Source organism: Oncorhynchus kisutch, linkage group LG28, assembly GCF_002021735.2.
Source record: "Oncorhynchus kisutch isolate 150728-3 linkage group LG28, Okis_V2, whole genome shotgun sequence".
In the NCBI taxonomy this organism is placed as follows: Eukaryota; Metazoa; Chordata; class Actinopteri; order Salmoniformes; family Salmonidae; genus Oncorhynchus; species Oncorhynchus kisutch.
In genome coordinates, this window is record NC_034201.2 from 52,505,804 (window position 1) to 52,520,706 (window position 14,903).

Consider the following 14,903-nt stretch of genomic DNA (forward strand, 5'->3'; position numbering starts at 1 on the left):
CCCCTCGCTCTCTACTCTCTACCCCTTGCTCTCTACTCTACCCCTCGCTCTTCTCTCTACCCTCGCTCTCTCCTCTCTACCCCTCGCTCTCTCCTCTCTACCCTCGCTCTCATCCTCTCACCCTCGCTCTACCCCTCTCCGCTCTACCCCTCGCTCTCCCCTCTCTACCCTTCGCTCTCTCCTCTCTACCCCTCGCTCTCTCCTCTCTACCCCTCGCTCTCTCCTCTCTACCCTCGCTCTCTCCGCCTCTACCCCTCCTCTCTCCGCTCTACCCCTCGCTCTCTCCGCTCTACCCCTCGCTCTCTCCGCTCTACCCCTCGCTCTCTCCGCTCTACCCCTCGCTCTCTCCGCTCTACCCCTCGCTCTCTCCGCTCTACCCTCGCTCTCTCCGCTCTACCCCTCGCTCTCTCCTCTCTACCCTCGCTCTCTCCTCTCTACCCCTCGCTCTCTCCGCTCTACCCCTCGCTCTCCGCTCCTAACCCCTCTCTCTCTCCTCTACCCCTCGCTCTCTCCTCTCTCTCCTCTCTACCCCTCGCTCTCTCCTCTCTACCCCTCGCTCTCTCCGCTCTACCCCTCGCTCTCTCCGCTCTACCCTCGCTCTCTCCGCTCTACCCTCGCTCTCTCCGCTCTACCCCTCGCTCTCTCCGCTCTACCCCTCGCTCTCCTCCGCTCTACCCCTCGCTCTCTCCGCTCTACCCCTCGCCTCTCCGCTCTACCCCTCGCTCTCTCCTCTCTACCCTCGCTCTCTCCTCTCTACCCCTCGCTCTCTCCGCTCTACCCCTCGCTCTCTCCGCTCTACCCCTCGCTCTCTACTCTCTACCCCTTGCTCTCTACTCTACCCCTCGCTCTCTCCTCTCTACCCCTCGCTGTCTCCTCTCTACCCTCGCTCTCTCCTCTCTACCCCTCGCTCTACCCCTCGCTCTCTCCGCTCTACCCCTCGCTCTCTCCTCTCTACCCTTCGCTCTCTCCTCTCTACCCCTCGCTCTCTCCTCTCTACCCCTCGCTCTCTCCTCTCTACCCCTCGCTCTCTCCGCTCTACCCCTCGCTCTCTCCGCTCTACCCCTCGCTCTCTCCGCTCTACCCCTCGCTCTCTCCGCTCTACCCCTCGCTCTCTCCGCTCTACCCCTCGCTCTCTCCGCTCTACCCCTCGCTCTCTCCGCTCTACCCCTCGCTCTCTCCGCTCTACCCCTCGCTCTCTCCTCTCTACCCCTCGCTCTCTCCTCTCTACCCCTCGCTCTCTCCTCTCTACCCCTCGCTCTCTACTCTCTACCCCTCGCTCTCTACTCTCTGCCCCTCTCTCTCTCCGCTCTGCCCCTCGCTCTCTCCGCTCTGCCCCTCGCTCTCTCCGCTCTGCCCCTCGCTCTCTACTCTCTACCCCTCGCTCTCTACTCTCTACCCCTCGCTCTCTCCTCTCTACCCCTCGCTCTCTACTCTCTGCCCCTCGCTCTCTACTCTCTGCCCCTCGCTCTCTCCGCTCTGCCCCTCGCTCTCTCCGCTCTGCCCCTCGCTCTCTACTCTCTGCCCCTCGCTCTCTACTCTCTACCCCTCGCTCTCTCCTCTCTACCCCTCGCTCTCTCCTCTCTACCCCTCGCTCTCTCCGCTCTTCCCCCTGCTCTCTCTCCCTCTCCTCCCTCCCCTCTCCTCCTCTCAGGGATGTGTTGGGGAGGTTTTCCAGGAGGAGTTGTCTGATATGCTGGTGCTCCAGATGCTTCAGTCAGCCACCAAGGCTGCTTTCGACAAGGACAGGGTGAGAACACACACCAGATTATTCAGAAAGTATCCAGACCTCTTAACCACATTTTGTTACGTTACAGCCTTATTCTAAAATTTCATCATCAATCTAGAACATTTTGGAAGGCGATAAAATCGATGTCTGGTAACAGTAATGTTAATGAATTACAGTCATGTGTATTGAAGGACTCTGTTGCTATATATGACAAAACTGAAATGCTGAATTGTTTCAATGAGCACTTTGTATCATCTGGTAGACTGTTTGATTCAGTGCCCTCTGTCTCTGTACAACCCTGTGTGGATGAACCAGTGAGAGCTGGTCAAACTTTGAGCTTTTTGCCATTCTCAGTGCAGGTGGTACATAAAGCCCTGAAAGCCTGCAGGTCCTGATCTTCTTGATCCCTGCCTTTTAAATCTGGCAGCTGATTTCATAGCTGAACCACTTACATCTCTGTTCAATCTAACCCTGGAATGTAATGAAATTCCAAAGATCTTGAAATCAGCTTTTGTCCTACCACTTTTAAAAGGTTGGAGATCCAACTCTTTTAAATAATATATAGGCCAATCTCAAAGCTGTCACCCCTGGTGAAAATACTTGAAACCCTTGTAAGTGAACAGCTAAAATAGTTTTTATTTACTAACTCTAGTTCATCAATATACCAATCGGGCTTCAGGAAGAAGCATAGCACAATTACAGCAGCCATGAAGGTTTTAAATGATATTATTGAAGCATTTGACAAAAAACAGCACTGTCTCACTTTTTATTGATTTCTGTAAGTCTTTTGATACAGTTGATCATGCTATACTAAGGCAGAGATTGTCGAGTGTAGGTCTTTCGGAGCATGCAGTTGCGTGGTTTTAACGATCTATCTGATATAACTCAGTGCACTCTGTTTGATGGGCTCATGTCTATTAAATTGTCTGTCTGTAATGGTGTGCCCCAGGGCTCTATACTTGGTCCCCTCTTATTCACTATTTACAGTTGAAGTCGGAAGTTTACATACACTTAGGTTGGAGTCATTAAAACTCGTTTTTCAACCACTCCACAAATGTCTTGTTAACAAACTGTAGTTTTGGCAAGTCGGTTAGGACATCTACTTTGTGCATGACACAAGTAATTTTTCCAACAATTGTTTACAGATTATTTCACTGTAGCACAATTCCAGTGGGTCAGAAGTTTACATACACTAAGTTGACTGGGCCTTTAAACAGCTTGGAAAATTCCAGACAATTATGTCATGGCTTTAGAAGCTTCTGATAGGCTAATTGACATAATTTGAGCCAATTGGAGAGGTACATGTGGATGTATTTCAAGGCCTACCTTCAAACTCAGTGCCTCTTTGCTTGACATCATAGGAAAATCAAAAGAAATCAGCCAAGACCTCAGAAAATAATTGTATACCTCAACAAGTCTGATTCATCCTTGGGAGCAATTTCCAAATGCCTGAAGGTACCATGTTCATCTGTACAAACAATAGTACGCAAGTATAAACACCATGGGACCACGCAGCCGTCATACCACTCAGGAAGGAGACTCGTTCTGTCTCCTAGAGATGAACGTACTTTTGTGCGAAAAGTGCAAATCAATCCCAGAACAACAGCAAAGGACCTTGTGAAGATGCTGGAGGAAACCGGTACATATGATCTATATCCACAGTGAAACGAGTCCTATATCGACATAATCCTCTGTCCTGATGAAACAAAAATAGAACTGTTTGGCCATCGTTTTGTTTGGAGGAAAAATGGGGAGGCTTGCAAGCCGAAGAACACCATCCCAAACGTGAAACATGGGGGTGGCAGCGTCATGTTGTGGGGTTGCTTTGCTGCAGGAGGGACTGGTGCACTTCACAAAATAGATGGCATCATGAGGAGGGACAATTCTGTGGATATATTGAAGCAACGTCTCAAGACATCAGTCAGGCCGCAAATGGGTCTTCCAAATGGACAATGAACCCAAGCATACTTCCAAAGTTGTGGAAAAATGGCTTAAGGACAACGAAGTCAAGGTATTGGAGTGGCCATCACAAAGCCCTGACCTCAATCCTATAGAAAATGTGTGGGAAGAACTGAAAAAGAGTGTGCAAGCAAAGAGGCCTACAAACCTGACTCAGTTATGCCAGCTCTGTCAGGAGGAATGGGCCAAAATTCACCCAATTTATTGTGGGAAGGTTGTGGAAGGCTACTTGAAACGTTTGACCCAAGTTAAACAGTTTAAAGGCACCACATGTCTCACCACATTCCAGAGAGCAGATATATTCACCTGCAGCTCTCTGGTTCTGGTTGAGGGGGTGTTGTTGAGCTGGACTATTTTTTTTGTGTTGACTGGATAAATTCACCCAGCTGGAGGTAAGGCAGGTGGAGCTGGAATAGCAGATGAACACTTAATTTCAATGAGAGAGTAGTACTCTGTGATGGGAGCTTTGACACCTCTCACTTCACACGCCAGTGTAATTGAAGTTTGAGACATATCTGTTCTGTCTTAGCAAGCTGTGTAGCCTAAACTTAACTCAGTCCTTGTAAAATAGATTATTGTAATTTTTTTTTTTTTTTTTTTTTTTTTTTAACGTACCTTCAGACTAAACATTACTCACTCAGGTTTCTGTTTCTTTTGCTGGTCTTTGGTTTGCCAGAGCATTTGCTGTATAGTTCTTAGGAATAAGAATATTTGGTAGTAGGAATCCTTCCAGAAAATTTTAGGTTTGGAGTTTTGATTTGGAGTGAAGGTTATGTTGTGGAGGGTAGTATCCTGTATATGTCCTGGTGACATAGTTTATCCGACTCTAAATCTATCTTTGTGTAAAAACATGCTGAAAAATTCAGGAGCTCATCTGCTCATGACCTTCTCTCTTTCTCTGTATTCTCTCTCTCCCCTCCCTCTCCTCCAGGTTAAGAGTAATGCGGTGCGTGCGTTGGGGAACCTGCTCCACTTCCTGTCTGTCAGTCAGCTGACCCGGCCAGGGTTCCAGCGCCCCCTGGAGGAGGCGGTCAGCGCACTGGTCACCACAGTTCAATCAGAAGCCACGATGAAGGTCCGCTGGAATGCCTGCTACGCCCTGGGCAACGCCTTCAGGAACCCTGCCCTGCCACTCGGTACACACTGCTCTGACCCTAGTTCACACGGACTTTCTGTTGTCCTCAAAACCTTCACTCATTCACTCTCTTGATCTCTCACTCGCTTGCTCTCTCTCTCGATCTCTCTCACGATCTCTCTCACTCCCTTGCTCTCGCTCTCTCTCTCTCGATCTCTCTCACTCCCTTGATCTCTCACTCCATTGCTCTCGCTCTCTCTCTCGATCTCTCTCACTCCCTTGCTCTCGCTCTCTCTCTCTCGATCTCTCTCACTCCCTTGATCACTTTCTCTCTCTCGATCTCTCTCACTCCCTTGATCACTTTCTCTCTCACTCCCTTGCTCTCGCTCTCTCTCTCGATCTCTCTCACTCCCTTGCTCTCGCTCTCTCTCTCGCTCTCTCACTCCCTTGCTCTCGCTCTCTCTCTCTCACTCCCTTGCTCTCGTTCTCTCTCTCGATCTCTCTCACTCCCTCGCTCTCGCTCTCTCTCACTCCCTCGCTCTCGCTCTCTCTCACTCCCTCGCTCTCGCTCTCTCTCACTCCCTCGCTCTCGCTCTCTCTCACTCCCTTGCTCTCGCTCTCGCTCTCTCTCACTCCCTTGCTCTCGCTCTCTCTCACTCCCTTGCTCTCGCTCTCTCTCACTCCCTTGCTCTCGATCTCTCTCTCGATCTCTCTCACTCCCTTGCTCTCGCTCTCTCTCTCGATCTCTCTCACTCCCTTGCTCTCGCTCTCTCTCTCGATCTCTCACTCCCTTGCTCTCGATCTCTCACTCCCTTGCTCTCGCTCTCTCTCTCGATCTCTCTCACTCCCTTTTTCTCTCTCTCCAGATTCTGCTTCCTGGTCCGGCGATGCGTTTTCCGCCCTCTGCTGTGTTGTCACTTCCTGTCAGAACTTCAAGGTGCGCATCAAGTCTGCCGCTGCCCTCTCCGTCCCCGCCTGCCGTCATTGCTACGGTGATGCGGAGCGGTTCGGGGATGTTTGGCGCTCACTGGCCGCGGCGTTGGAACACAGCGAGGAGACGCAGGACTTCCTGGAGTACCGCTACTGTTCCTCTCTCCGACACACACTCACACACACCCTCACACACCTGCTACGACTCAGCCAATCACAGGACATGCCCGCCCTGGGGATGTCGCTCGGCATGGAGGAGGGGAGGGGCTTCAAGGAACACCTGGTAAAATACCTGAGAGGGGAGGGGGGGACGGACGGAGGGAGAAGAGGAGGAGGGACGGACGGCGGGAGAGGAGGAGGGACGGAGGGAGTGGGAGGGACGGAAGGAGGGAGAGGAGAAACGGAGGGGGAGAGAGAGCGAAAGGGGGAGGAGAGAGTGAGGACTCTGGGAGAGACGCTGGAGAGACTGAGGAGTCTTTGTGTAGATGGGGAGGAAGAGGGTGATGAAGGGAGGGATGGAGGAGAAGAAGAGAGGAGTGCATTGGTGGTGGTTGCATTTCTCGAGGACGTTCTGAGGAGTTGTGAGGAACTGAAGGTCTCCCACTCAGATTGACCTCTAACCCCACACTGTAGCCCAACTCTTGTTTCTCTCCTCATTCCCCTTCATGGATTTAGGAGCAGGATTTGCATGATGGACAAGAGGGGGAGTTTCCACCATATTCCTCACAACAGTCCATTGTAATGAACGAGTGCATAATTCAGGAAGGAAGAGGGGGAACAGAATGGGACTTGTTCAGGAGAGCAGGACAGAGAGATTACCTGTTTCTGGGTTCAGGTGTAGAAGTGTCGACTGTGGAATGGTAAACTGTCACCTGTCCCAGTTTTTTAATTTTATTCAGCTTACAAAGTAATAAATCAATTATTAATGATGTTAAAGCAGATGGCCTTCTACCGCTAATACTGTTCTTATTAGTACTACTGCTGTTATTATAGTACTATAAGGGATAACACTGCTATTATAGAATTACAGTACTGTTATTACTGTTATATTACAATACTGATGCTGTATAAGTTGATTATATTACATTACTTTTGGTGTAGAAGTTGATTACAGAACTGTTATTAGTTATATGATTACAGTACTAGTGCATTATTGTTATTTGTGCTGTGTGTTTATCATTAAACCTGACCAGCGGGCGCTAGCCTCTATTCCTGATCCTGCGTCCGTGTTATTGATGGTCAATAGCTGACACCTCTACCTCATCAACCCTGTTGTTACCGACCTGTGGCTCTGTCTGTGACTACTGATGTAATTTACTCTGAACCTGCTTAGAAAATTGTGCAGAGGAAATATTTAAAATTATTACTCAAATCAACATGGGATTAACATGAAATCTGCCATTGCAACAAAATAAACAGGAGACTAACAGGATCAGATGGGAGGTCCCAGAGAGATCAGGTCTAGAAGTCTCTAACAGGATCAGATGGGAGATCAGGTCTAGGAGTCTCTAACAGGATCAGATGGGAGGTCCCAGAGAGATCAGGTCCAAGAGTCACTAACTGGATCAGATGGGAGATCAGGTCTAGGAGTCTCTAACAGGATCAGATGGGAGGTCCCAGAGAGATCAGGTCTAGGAGTCTCTAACAGGATCAGATGGGAGGTCCCAGAGAGATCAGGTCCAAGAGTCACTAACTGGATCAGATGGGAGATCAGGTCTAGGAGTCTCTAACATGATCAGATGGGAGGTCCCAGAGAGATCCGGTCTAGGAGTCTCTAACAGGATCAGATGGGAGGTCCCAGAGAGATCAGGTCCAAGAGTCACTAACTGGATCAGATGGGAGATCAGGTCTAGGAGTCTCTAACAGGATCAGATGGGAGGTCCCAGAGAGATCAGGTCCAGGAGTCTCTAACAGGATCAGATGGGAGGTCCCAGAGAGATCGGGTCCAGGAGTCTGACAGGATCAGGTCCAGGCGTCTCTAACAGGATCAGATGGGAGGTCCCAGAGAGGTCAGGTCCAGGGAGTCTCTAACAGGATCAGATGGAAGATCAGGTCCAGGAGTCTCTAACAGGATTAGATGGGAGATCAGGTCTAGGAGTCTCTAACATGATCAGATGGGAGGTCCCAGAGAGATCAGGTCTAGGAGTCTCTAACAGGATCAGATGGGAGGTCCCAGAGAGATCAGGTCCAAGAGTCACTAACTGGATCAGATGGGAGATCAGGTCTAGGAGTCTCTAACATGATCAGATGGGAGGTCCCAGAGAGATCCGGTCTAGGAGTCTCTAACAGGATCATATGGGAGGTCCCAGAGAGATCAGGTCTAGGAGTCTCTAACAGGATCAGATGGGAGGTCCCAGAGAGATCAGGTCCAGGAGTCTCTAACTGGATCAGATGGGAGATGAGGTCTAGGAGTCTCAAACAGGATCAGATGGGAGGTCCCAGAGAGATCAGGTCCAGGGGTCTCTAACAGGATCAGATGGGAGATCAGGTCCAGGAGTCTCTAACAGGATCAGATGGGAGGTCCCAGAGAGGTCAGGTCCAGGGAGTCTCTAACAGGATCAGATGGAAGATCAGGTCCAGGAGTCTCTAACAGGATTAGATGGGAGATCAGGTCTAGGAGTCTCTAACAGGATCAGATGGGAGGTCCCAGAGAGATCAGGTCCAAGAGTCACTAACTGGATCAGATGGGAGATCAGGTCTAGGAGTCTCTAACATGATCAGATGGGAGGTCCCAGAGAGATCCGGTCTAGGAGTCTCTAACAGGATCATATGGGAGGTCCCAGAGAGATCAGGTCTAGGAGTCTCTAATAGGATCAGATGGGAGGTCCCAGAGAGATCAGGTCTAGGAGTCTCTAACAGGATCAGATGGGAGGTCCCAGAGAGATCAGGTCCAGGAGTCTCTAACAGGATCCGATGGGAGATCAGGTCCAGGAGTCTCTAACATGATCAGATGGGAGGTCCCAGAGAGATCAGGTCTAGGAGTCTCAAACAGGATCAGATGGGAGGTCCCAGAGAGATCAGGTCCAGGGGTCTCTAACAGGATCAGATGGGAGATCAGGTCCAGGAGTCTCTAACAGGATCAGATGGGAGATCAGGTCTAGGAGTCTCTAACAGGATCAGATGGGAGGTCCCAGAGAGATCAGGTCCAGGGGTCTCTAACAGGATCAGATGGGAGGTCCCAGAGAGATCAGGTCCAGGAGTCTCTAACTGGATCAGATGGGAGATCAGGTCCAGGAGTCTCTAACAGGATCAGATGGGAGATCAGGTCCAGGAGTCTCTAACAGGATCAGATGGGGGGGTCCCAGAGAGATCAGGTCCAGGGAGTCTCTAACAGGATCAGATAGGAGATCAGGTCCAGGAGTCTCTAACAGGATCAGATGGGAGATCAGGTCCAGGAGTCTCTAACAGGATCAGATGGGAGGTTCCAGAGAGATCAGGTCCAGGAGTCTCTAACTGGATCAGATGGGAGATCAGGTCCAGGAGTCTCTAACAGAATCCGATGGGAGATCAGGTCCAGGAGTCTCTAACATGATCAGATGGGAGGTCCCAGAGAGATCAGGTCCAGGAGTCTCTAACAGGATCAGTTGGGAGGTCCCAGAGAGATCAGGTCCAGGAGTCTCTAACAGGATCAGATGGGAGATCAGGTCCAGGAGTCTCTAACAGGATCAGATGGGAGATCAGGTCTAGGAGTCTCTAACAGGATCAGATGGGAGGTCCCAGAGAGATCAGGTCCAGGGGTCTCTAACAGGATCAGATGGGAGATCCCAGAGAGATCAGGTCTTGGAGTCTCTAACAGGATCAGATGGGAGATCAGGTCCAGGAGTCTCTAACAGGATCAGATGGGAGGTCCCAGAGAGATCAGGTCCAGGAGAACCTGTCCAGGTTGAATATCTCACTGGCATCCCAACCAGTAGACTAACAGTGGTATACTACCCAGGAGTGACTAACTATCAGATGGAAGGTCCCAGAGAGATGTTTTACCTTTATTTTACCCAGGAATACGTATTGAGACCTTGGTGTCTTTTCCAAATGTGCTCTGTGTAATGCAACATAAATATACACATTATACCCAAAATATAGATGCAACGATAATCACGTCTCTATTAGGTTTTGAGCCACACCGGTTGAGAACTCAATTCCCTAAATGGTCAGCAGATGGCTTCCACGATCTGCTCGCTAGTTTTCTTGCTGGAGGGATTTATCGAAATGTAGCATTATCCCGTAGGGATTCTCTCAACAGACATTTAAGAAAATCCACTAAATTGTCAATAGTGACACTCGTATGACCGAGAAAGGTTACATCTCAGAAGTGCCTTCCGTTTGAATGTCTGAAAAATGTGTTGATGTCATTAAAAAACAGAGAAAATGTCTTGAAGGTAAGCGAACTAAATTAAGAAATTACATTAGGGGGGTTAACTGGCTAATATTACATTTTTGTTGAAAGGAGAAACAGAAAAAGATAGAATTATGATTTCAGATCATACGGTCTAATTCAAAGTGAGATCTGCTCTATGTACCCAGCGTTGACACAGAACTGAAACCCAGCCTCCCGTATCTTAGCAACAGTAGCTGAGCTAGCTACACACGTTTGTAGCTAGCTAACGTTCGATCCCGACCACATTGACGCTCAATATATTTTTGTGCTCAAACAGATCTAAGCCATATTCAAAATGTTATTCAAGCCAGATAGCCTACATTTTTTTGAAATGGTATGTTTCTTTAGTTGACGTTGTAAAGTAAATTGCTTTCTAGCCAGACTCCCGGGTTCATGTCTCGTCCAAGAGCACACTTATGACACAGTATGCTAGTTGGTTAGCTAACTCGTTGTACCTTGACAACATGGACCCTCAAATTACTAATTTTGGTTCAATTATCTCATAGCTATAGTCACAATTAAATTCTAGGCAGATAAACTATCTAACAGGCATGAGCTCAGATTGGCCACAAACGTTAATTTTGTTAAATCTAACCAACCTCTCCACCGTACTTGGCTAGTTAGCTACATTCGCTAATCAATACAACGCTCTTAAACTACATATAATAGTATAAGGGGCACATTACTGCTATGTCTATTCTTGACCTTGATCGTCGGGATGCTACTCTACTCTTTAGCCATACCTCCAATATAATTTGGAGTCTCATCTAGGGCTGTTACGGTCACTGTATTACCGCCACATCGGCGGTCATGAGTCATGACTGCAGTCAAATTCCACATAACCATTTAGTCACGGTAACTAGGCTTCTCCAAGATCTGATGCTGCTGTTAGCAGTTGATGTTACTCTTCAATAAAACAAACCCCAAAGCAAATGAGGGGGAGGAAAATAGGTTAATTCTAAGAGGATAAAACATAGATGGTCATTCTCCCCTGTCATCAGTGATTCTCTCCAGCGGTTCTCTCCCCAGAACAAGGGACAGCATGTAGTTTTATAACCCAGCCCAAGCTTATGGTTGACCAATTATAATTCCTTGCAATAAAACTAGCCAATGGCCAAATAACAAGTATCCTATTTCAGAAGACATGTTCCTCCCATGTATCTGAACCGTAGATCAATAATTTCCTATTAAAGAAAAAACTATTTTCCTTAATCGTTTATTACTCTATTGACTTCTGGTCCTTTTGACCTCTCGTCCTCTGTCTCTGCGTTGTGTATTTATTTTTGACATATTCTTACACCGCTGATGGTCATTAGTAGCCTACCAAACTTGCTAACTGCCTGGTACTCAGCACTCTATTGTCCCTCTGACATCAATGCAAATGTTTTGGAAAAACAAATCAAACACTTCATGAGAGCATGAACATTTCTGTAGGCTATACAATTATGTGAGAAAACATAATTTTGATGGCCTCTATTAAAAAGAGAATCCCATCAGCTTTCTATAGGCTAGGACTACTATATTTATTTATCAACTTTCCTAATATTAAGCACATTGCTTCTCTTTAAAACAGGAGTGTAGTCCACCTGGCTGGCATGAACATGAACCACGGGAAAGTGTCCTTCACTTTTTAAGTGACTAGATGACGTATTTTTCCCCCTGTTCCTGAGACATGATCATGGTCAATAATGGTAAATAATGGTAATAATGGTAAATCAAAACTAATTTCACACATATATTATTTAGTATTTGTAAAGACAATGTTAAATCAAAAATAGTCTGATAGGTGACGATATTAGCTTATCCCTTGTGAATTATGCATTATATCCTTTGTGAATGATGCCCAGCACGTACAGTAAGGCAAGAAACAGCGCATGCCTTTTTTTTGTGACTTTTTCAAATCATAGTCGCCTAGCCCTACAGGCCTATATGTTTTGAAAAGGTTAGTATCACAACTAAAGTGGCCAAATAACTTCTTAATTAAGCCATTAATCTGCTTTACAACAGGTGTAGAGCCTAACTGGCATACATAGGCATTGCATGAGTTTCAAGTTTGGGCAAGATCATTTTCACAATAAAAATTTACCTTTTATAATAAAGCATTACATGCATAATCACATTTGCGATCACTTTTGAGAACAGTGTTTTCCTGCTAATTGATTGTGTTTTGGAACATTTGCGGTTATAGCCTACTGTCGTGTGAGTATTGCTGAGCTTATAATGTGAAGAAATAGCCTAATAGTTTATCAACATTTTAAGCTAAACGTTATGATCGGTTACATCAGCCTCATTGCTTTTCTAAGGTTTTTTGATTCGAGTGGTTGTTGTCACACACTGATCTGTTTCACCTGTCTTTGTGCTTGTCTCCAACGACCTCCAGATGTCGCCCATCTTCCCCATTATCCCCAGTGCATTTATACCTGTGTTCTCTGTTTGTCTGTTGCCAGTTCATCTTGTCTTGTCAGGTCTTACCAGCATGCTTTCCCGGATTCCTGTTTCTCAAGTGTTTGTTTCCTAGATTCCCCGGTTCTGACCATTTTCCTGGCCTGCCCATACCCCGAGCCTGCCTGCCATCCTGTACCTGCCTGACTCTGACCTTATCACAAACCTCTGACTGTCCTCAACCTGCGCTTTGTCCCGTGTTATAATATACTATTGAGAATTGTACTATCTGCCTCCTGTGTCTGCATCTGTGCCATATCCTGAGGCGTGATAGTACGTACTGACCGTGACTGACCCAGCAGACTCAGACCTACTCCCAGCAAGGAGCCACCATTGGAAGGCACAAGGAGTTACTGCAATGCCTTATGGAGGGACTCCATACCCTGGCAGAACGCCATGACCATGCTTTCAATACTGCCGTGTGATTGTGGTTGTATTCATTTGGGATCTATCACATCCCACAACTGTCCCTTAACTATGCTTGGAATATTTAGTGCCTTCGGAAAGTATTCAGACCCACTTGACTTTTTCCACATTTTCTTACGTTACAGACTTTTTCCACATTTTCTTATGTTACAGCCTTATTCTAAAATGTATTAAATTGTTTCCCCCCCTCAATCTACACACAATACCCCATAATGACAAAGCAAAAACAGGTTTTTAGAAATGTTAGCAAATTTATAAAATAAAAAATCCTGAAATATTCAATTTACATAGGTATTCAGACCCTTTACTCAGTACTTTGTTGAAGCACCTTTGGCAGCGATTACAGCATCGAGTCTTATAGTGTGACACTACAAGCTCGGAACACCTGTGTTTGGGGAGTTTCTCCCATTCTTCTCTGAAGATCCTCTCAACCAGCTTGGATGGGGAGCATCGCTGCACAGCTATTTTCAGATCTCTCCAGAGATGTTCGATTATGTTCAAGTCCAGGCTCTGTCTGGGCCACTCAAGGACATTGAGACATTGGACATTGAGTCCATAAGCCACTCCTGCATTTTCTTGGTTGTGTGCTTAGGGTCGTTGTCCTGTTGGAAGGTGAACCTTCGCCCCAGTCTGAGGTCGTGAGCGCTCTGGAGCAGGATTTCATAAAGGTTCTCTCTGTACTTTGCTCCATTCATCTTTGCCTTGATCCTGACCAGTCTCTCAGTCCCTGCTGCTGAAAAACATCCTCACAGGATGATGCTGCCACCAGCATGCTTCATCGTAGGGATCGTGCCAGGTTTCCTCCAGACGTGACGCTTGGCATTCAAGCCAAAGAGTTTAATCTTGGTTTCATCAGACAAGAAAATCTTGTTTCTCAAGGTCAGTCTCAAGGTCAGTGTCAAGCGGTCTGTCATGTGCTTTTTACTGAGGTGTGGCTTCCATCTGGCCACTCTACCATAAACGCCTGATTGGTGGCATGTTGCAGAGACGGTTGTCCTTCTGGAAGGTTCTCCCATCTCCACATAGGAACTCTGGAGCGCAGTCACAGTGACCATTGGGTTCTTAGTCACCTCGCTGACCAAGGCCCTTCTCATCCAATTGCTCAGGTCTAGGAAGTGTCTTGGGGGTTCCAATTTTCTTCCATTTAAAAATGATGGAGGCCATTGTGTTCTTGGAGACCTTCAACGCTGCAGAAATGTTTTAGTACCCTTCCCCAGAACTGTGCCTCAACACAATCCTATCTCATTTCAATGATGATCAATGAACTGGGCTCAAGTTCGTCTCATAGCAAAGGGTCTGAACACTTATGTTATTTCAGTTTTTTAGTTTATCTGCTATTTATTTGCAGAACATTTCTAAAAACCTGCTTTCGCTTTGTCATAATGGGGTATTGTGTGTAGATTGCTAAGGAACATTTATGTATTATTTTTTACATTATTAGCTCAGGAAATGTTTTGTGTCATTACATACAGCCGGGAAGAACTATTGGATATAGACGCATCACCGGGGGCAAACTACCTTCCCTCCAGGACACCTACACCACCCGATGTCACAGGAAGGCCATAAAGATCATCAAGGACAACAACCACCCGAGCCACTGCCTGTTCACCCCGCTATCATCCAGAAGGCGAGGTCAGTATCATCACTCATTCATATATCTTTATGTACATATTCTTTATCCCCTTACACTTGTGTCTATAAGGTAGTAGTTTTGGAATTGTTAGCTAGATTACTTGTTGGTTATTACTGCATTGTCTGCACAAGCATTTCGCTACACTCACATTAACATCTGCTAACCATGTGTATGTGACAAATAAAATTAGATTTGATTTGATTTTTAGAGCGGTGGTTTACTCACCAGAAATACCAGCATTATGACCAGGAATATGACTTCCCTGGAGCTGATCCTTTGTTCACTCTCCCAAGAGCAATTGAACTTATTCCAGAGGCAGACCCAAAACATCGCCGGC

At 47.0% G+C, this 14,903-nt stretch overlaps 1 protein-coding gene across 3 annotated transcripts in view; it reads left to right on the forward strand.

The window, feature by feature from the left end:
• Nucleotides 1–6,906, forward strand: part of heatr6 (HEAT repeat containing 6) — a 50,475-nt gene extending 43,569 nt beyond the window's left edge. For all 3 annotated transcript variants that reach the window (XM_031807829.1, XM_031807830.1, XM_031807831.1), the window contains 3 exons: nt 1,651–1,747; nt 4,617–4,821; nt 5,627–6,906. In XM_031807829.1, the coding sequence (XP_031663689.1) occupies nt 1,651–1,747; nt 4,617–4,821; nt 5,627–6,303 (979 nt within the window). In that variant the 3' untranslated portion in view covers nt 6,304–6,906. The remainder of the gene's footprint in view (nt 1–1,650; nt 1,748–4,616; nt 4,822–5,626) is intronic.
• The last annotated feature ends 7,997 nt before the right edge of the window (nt 6,907–14,903 follow it).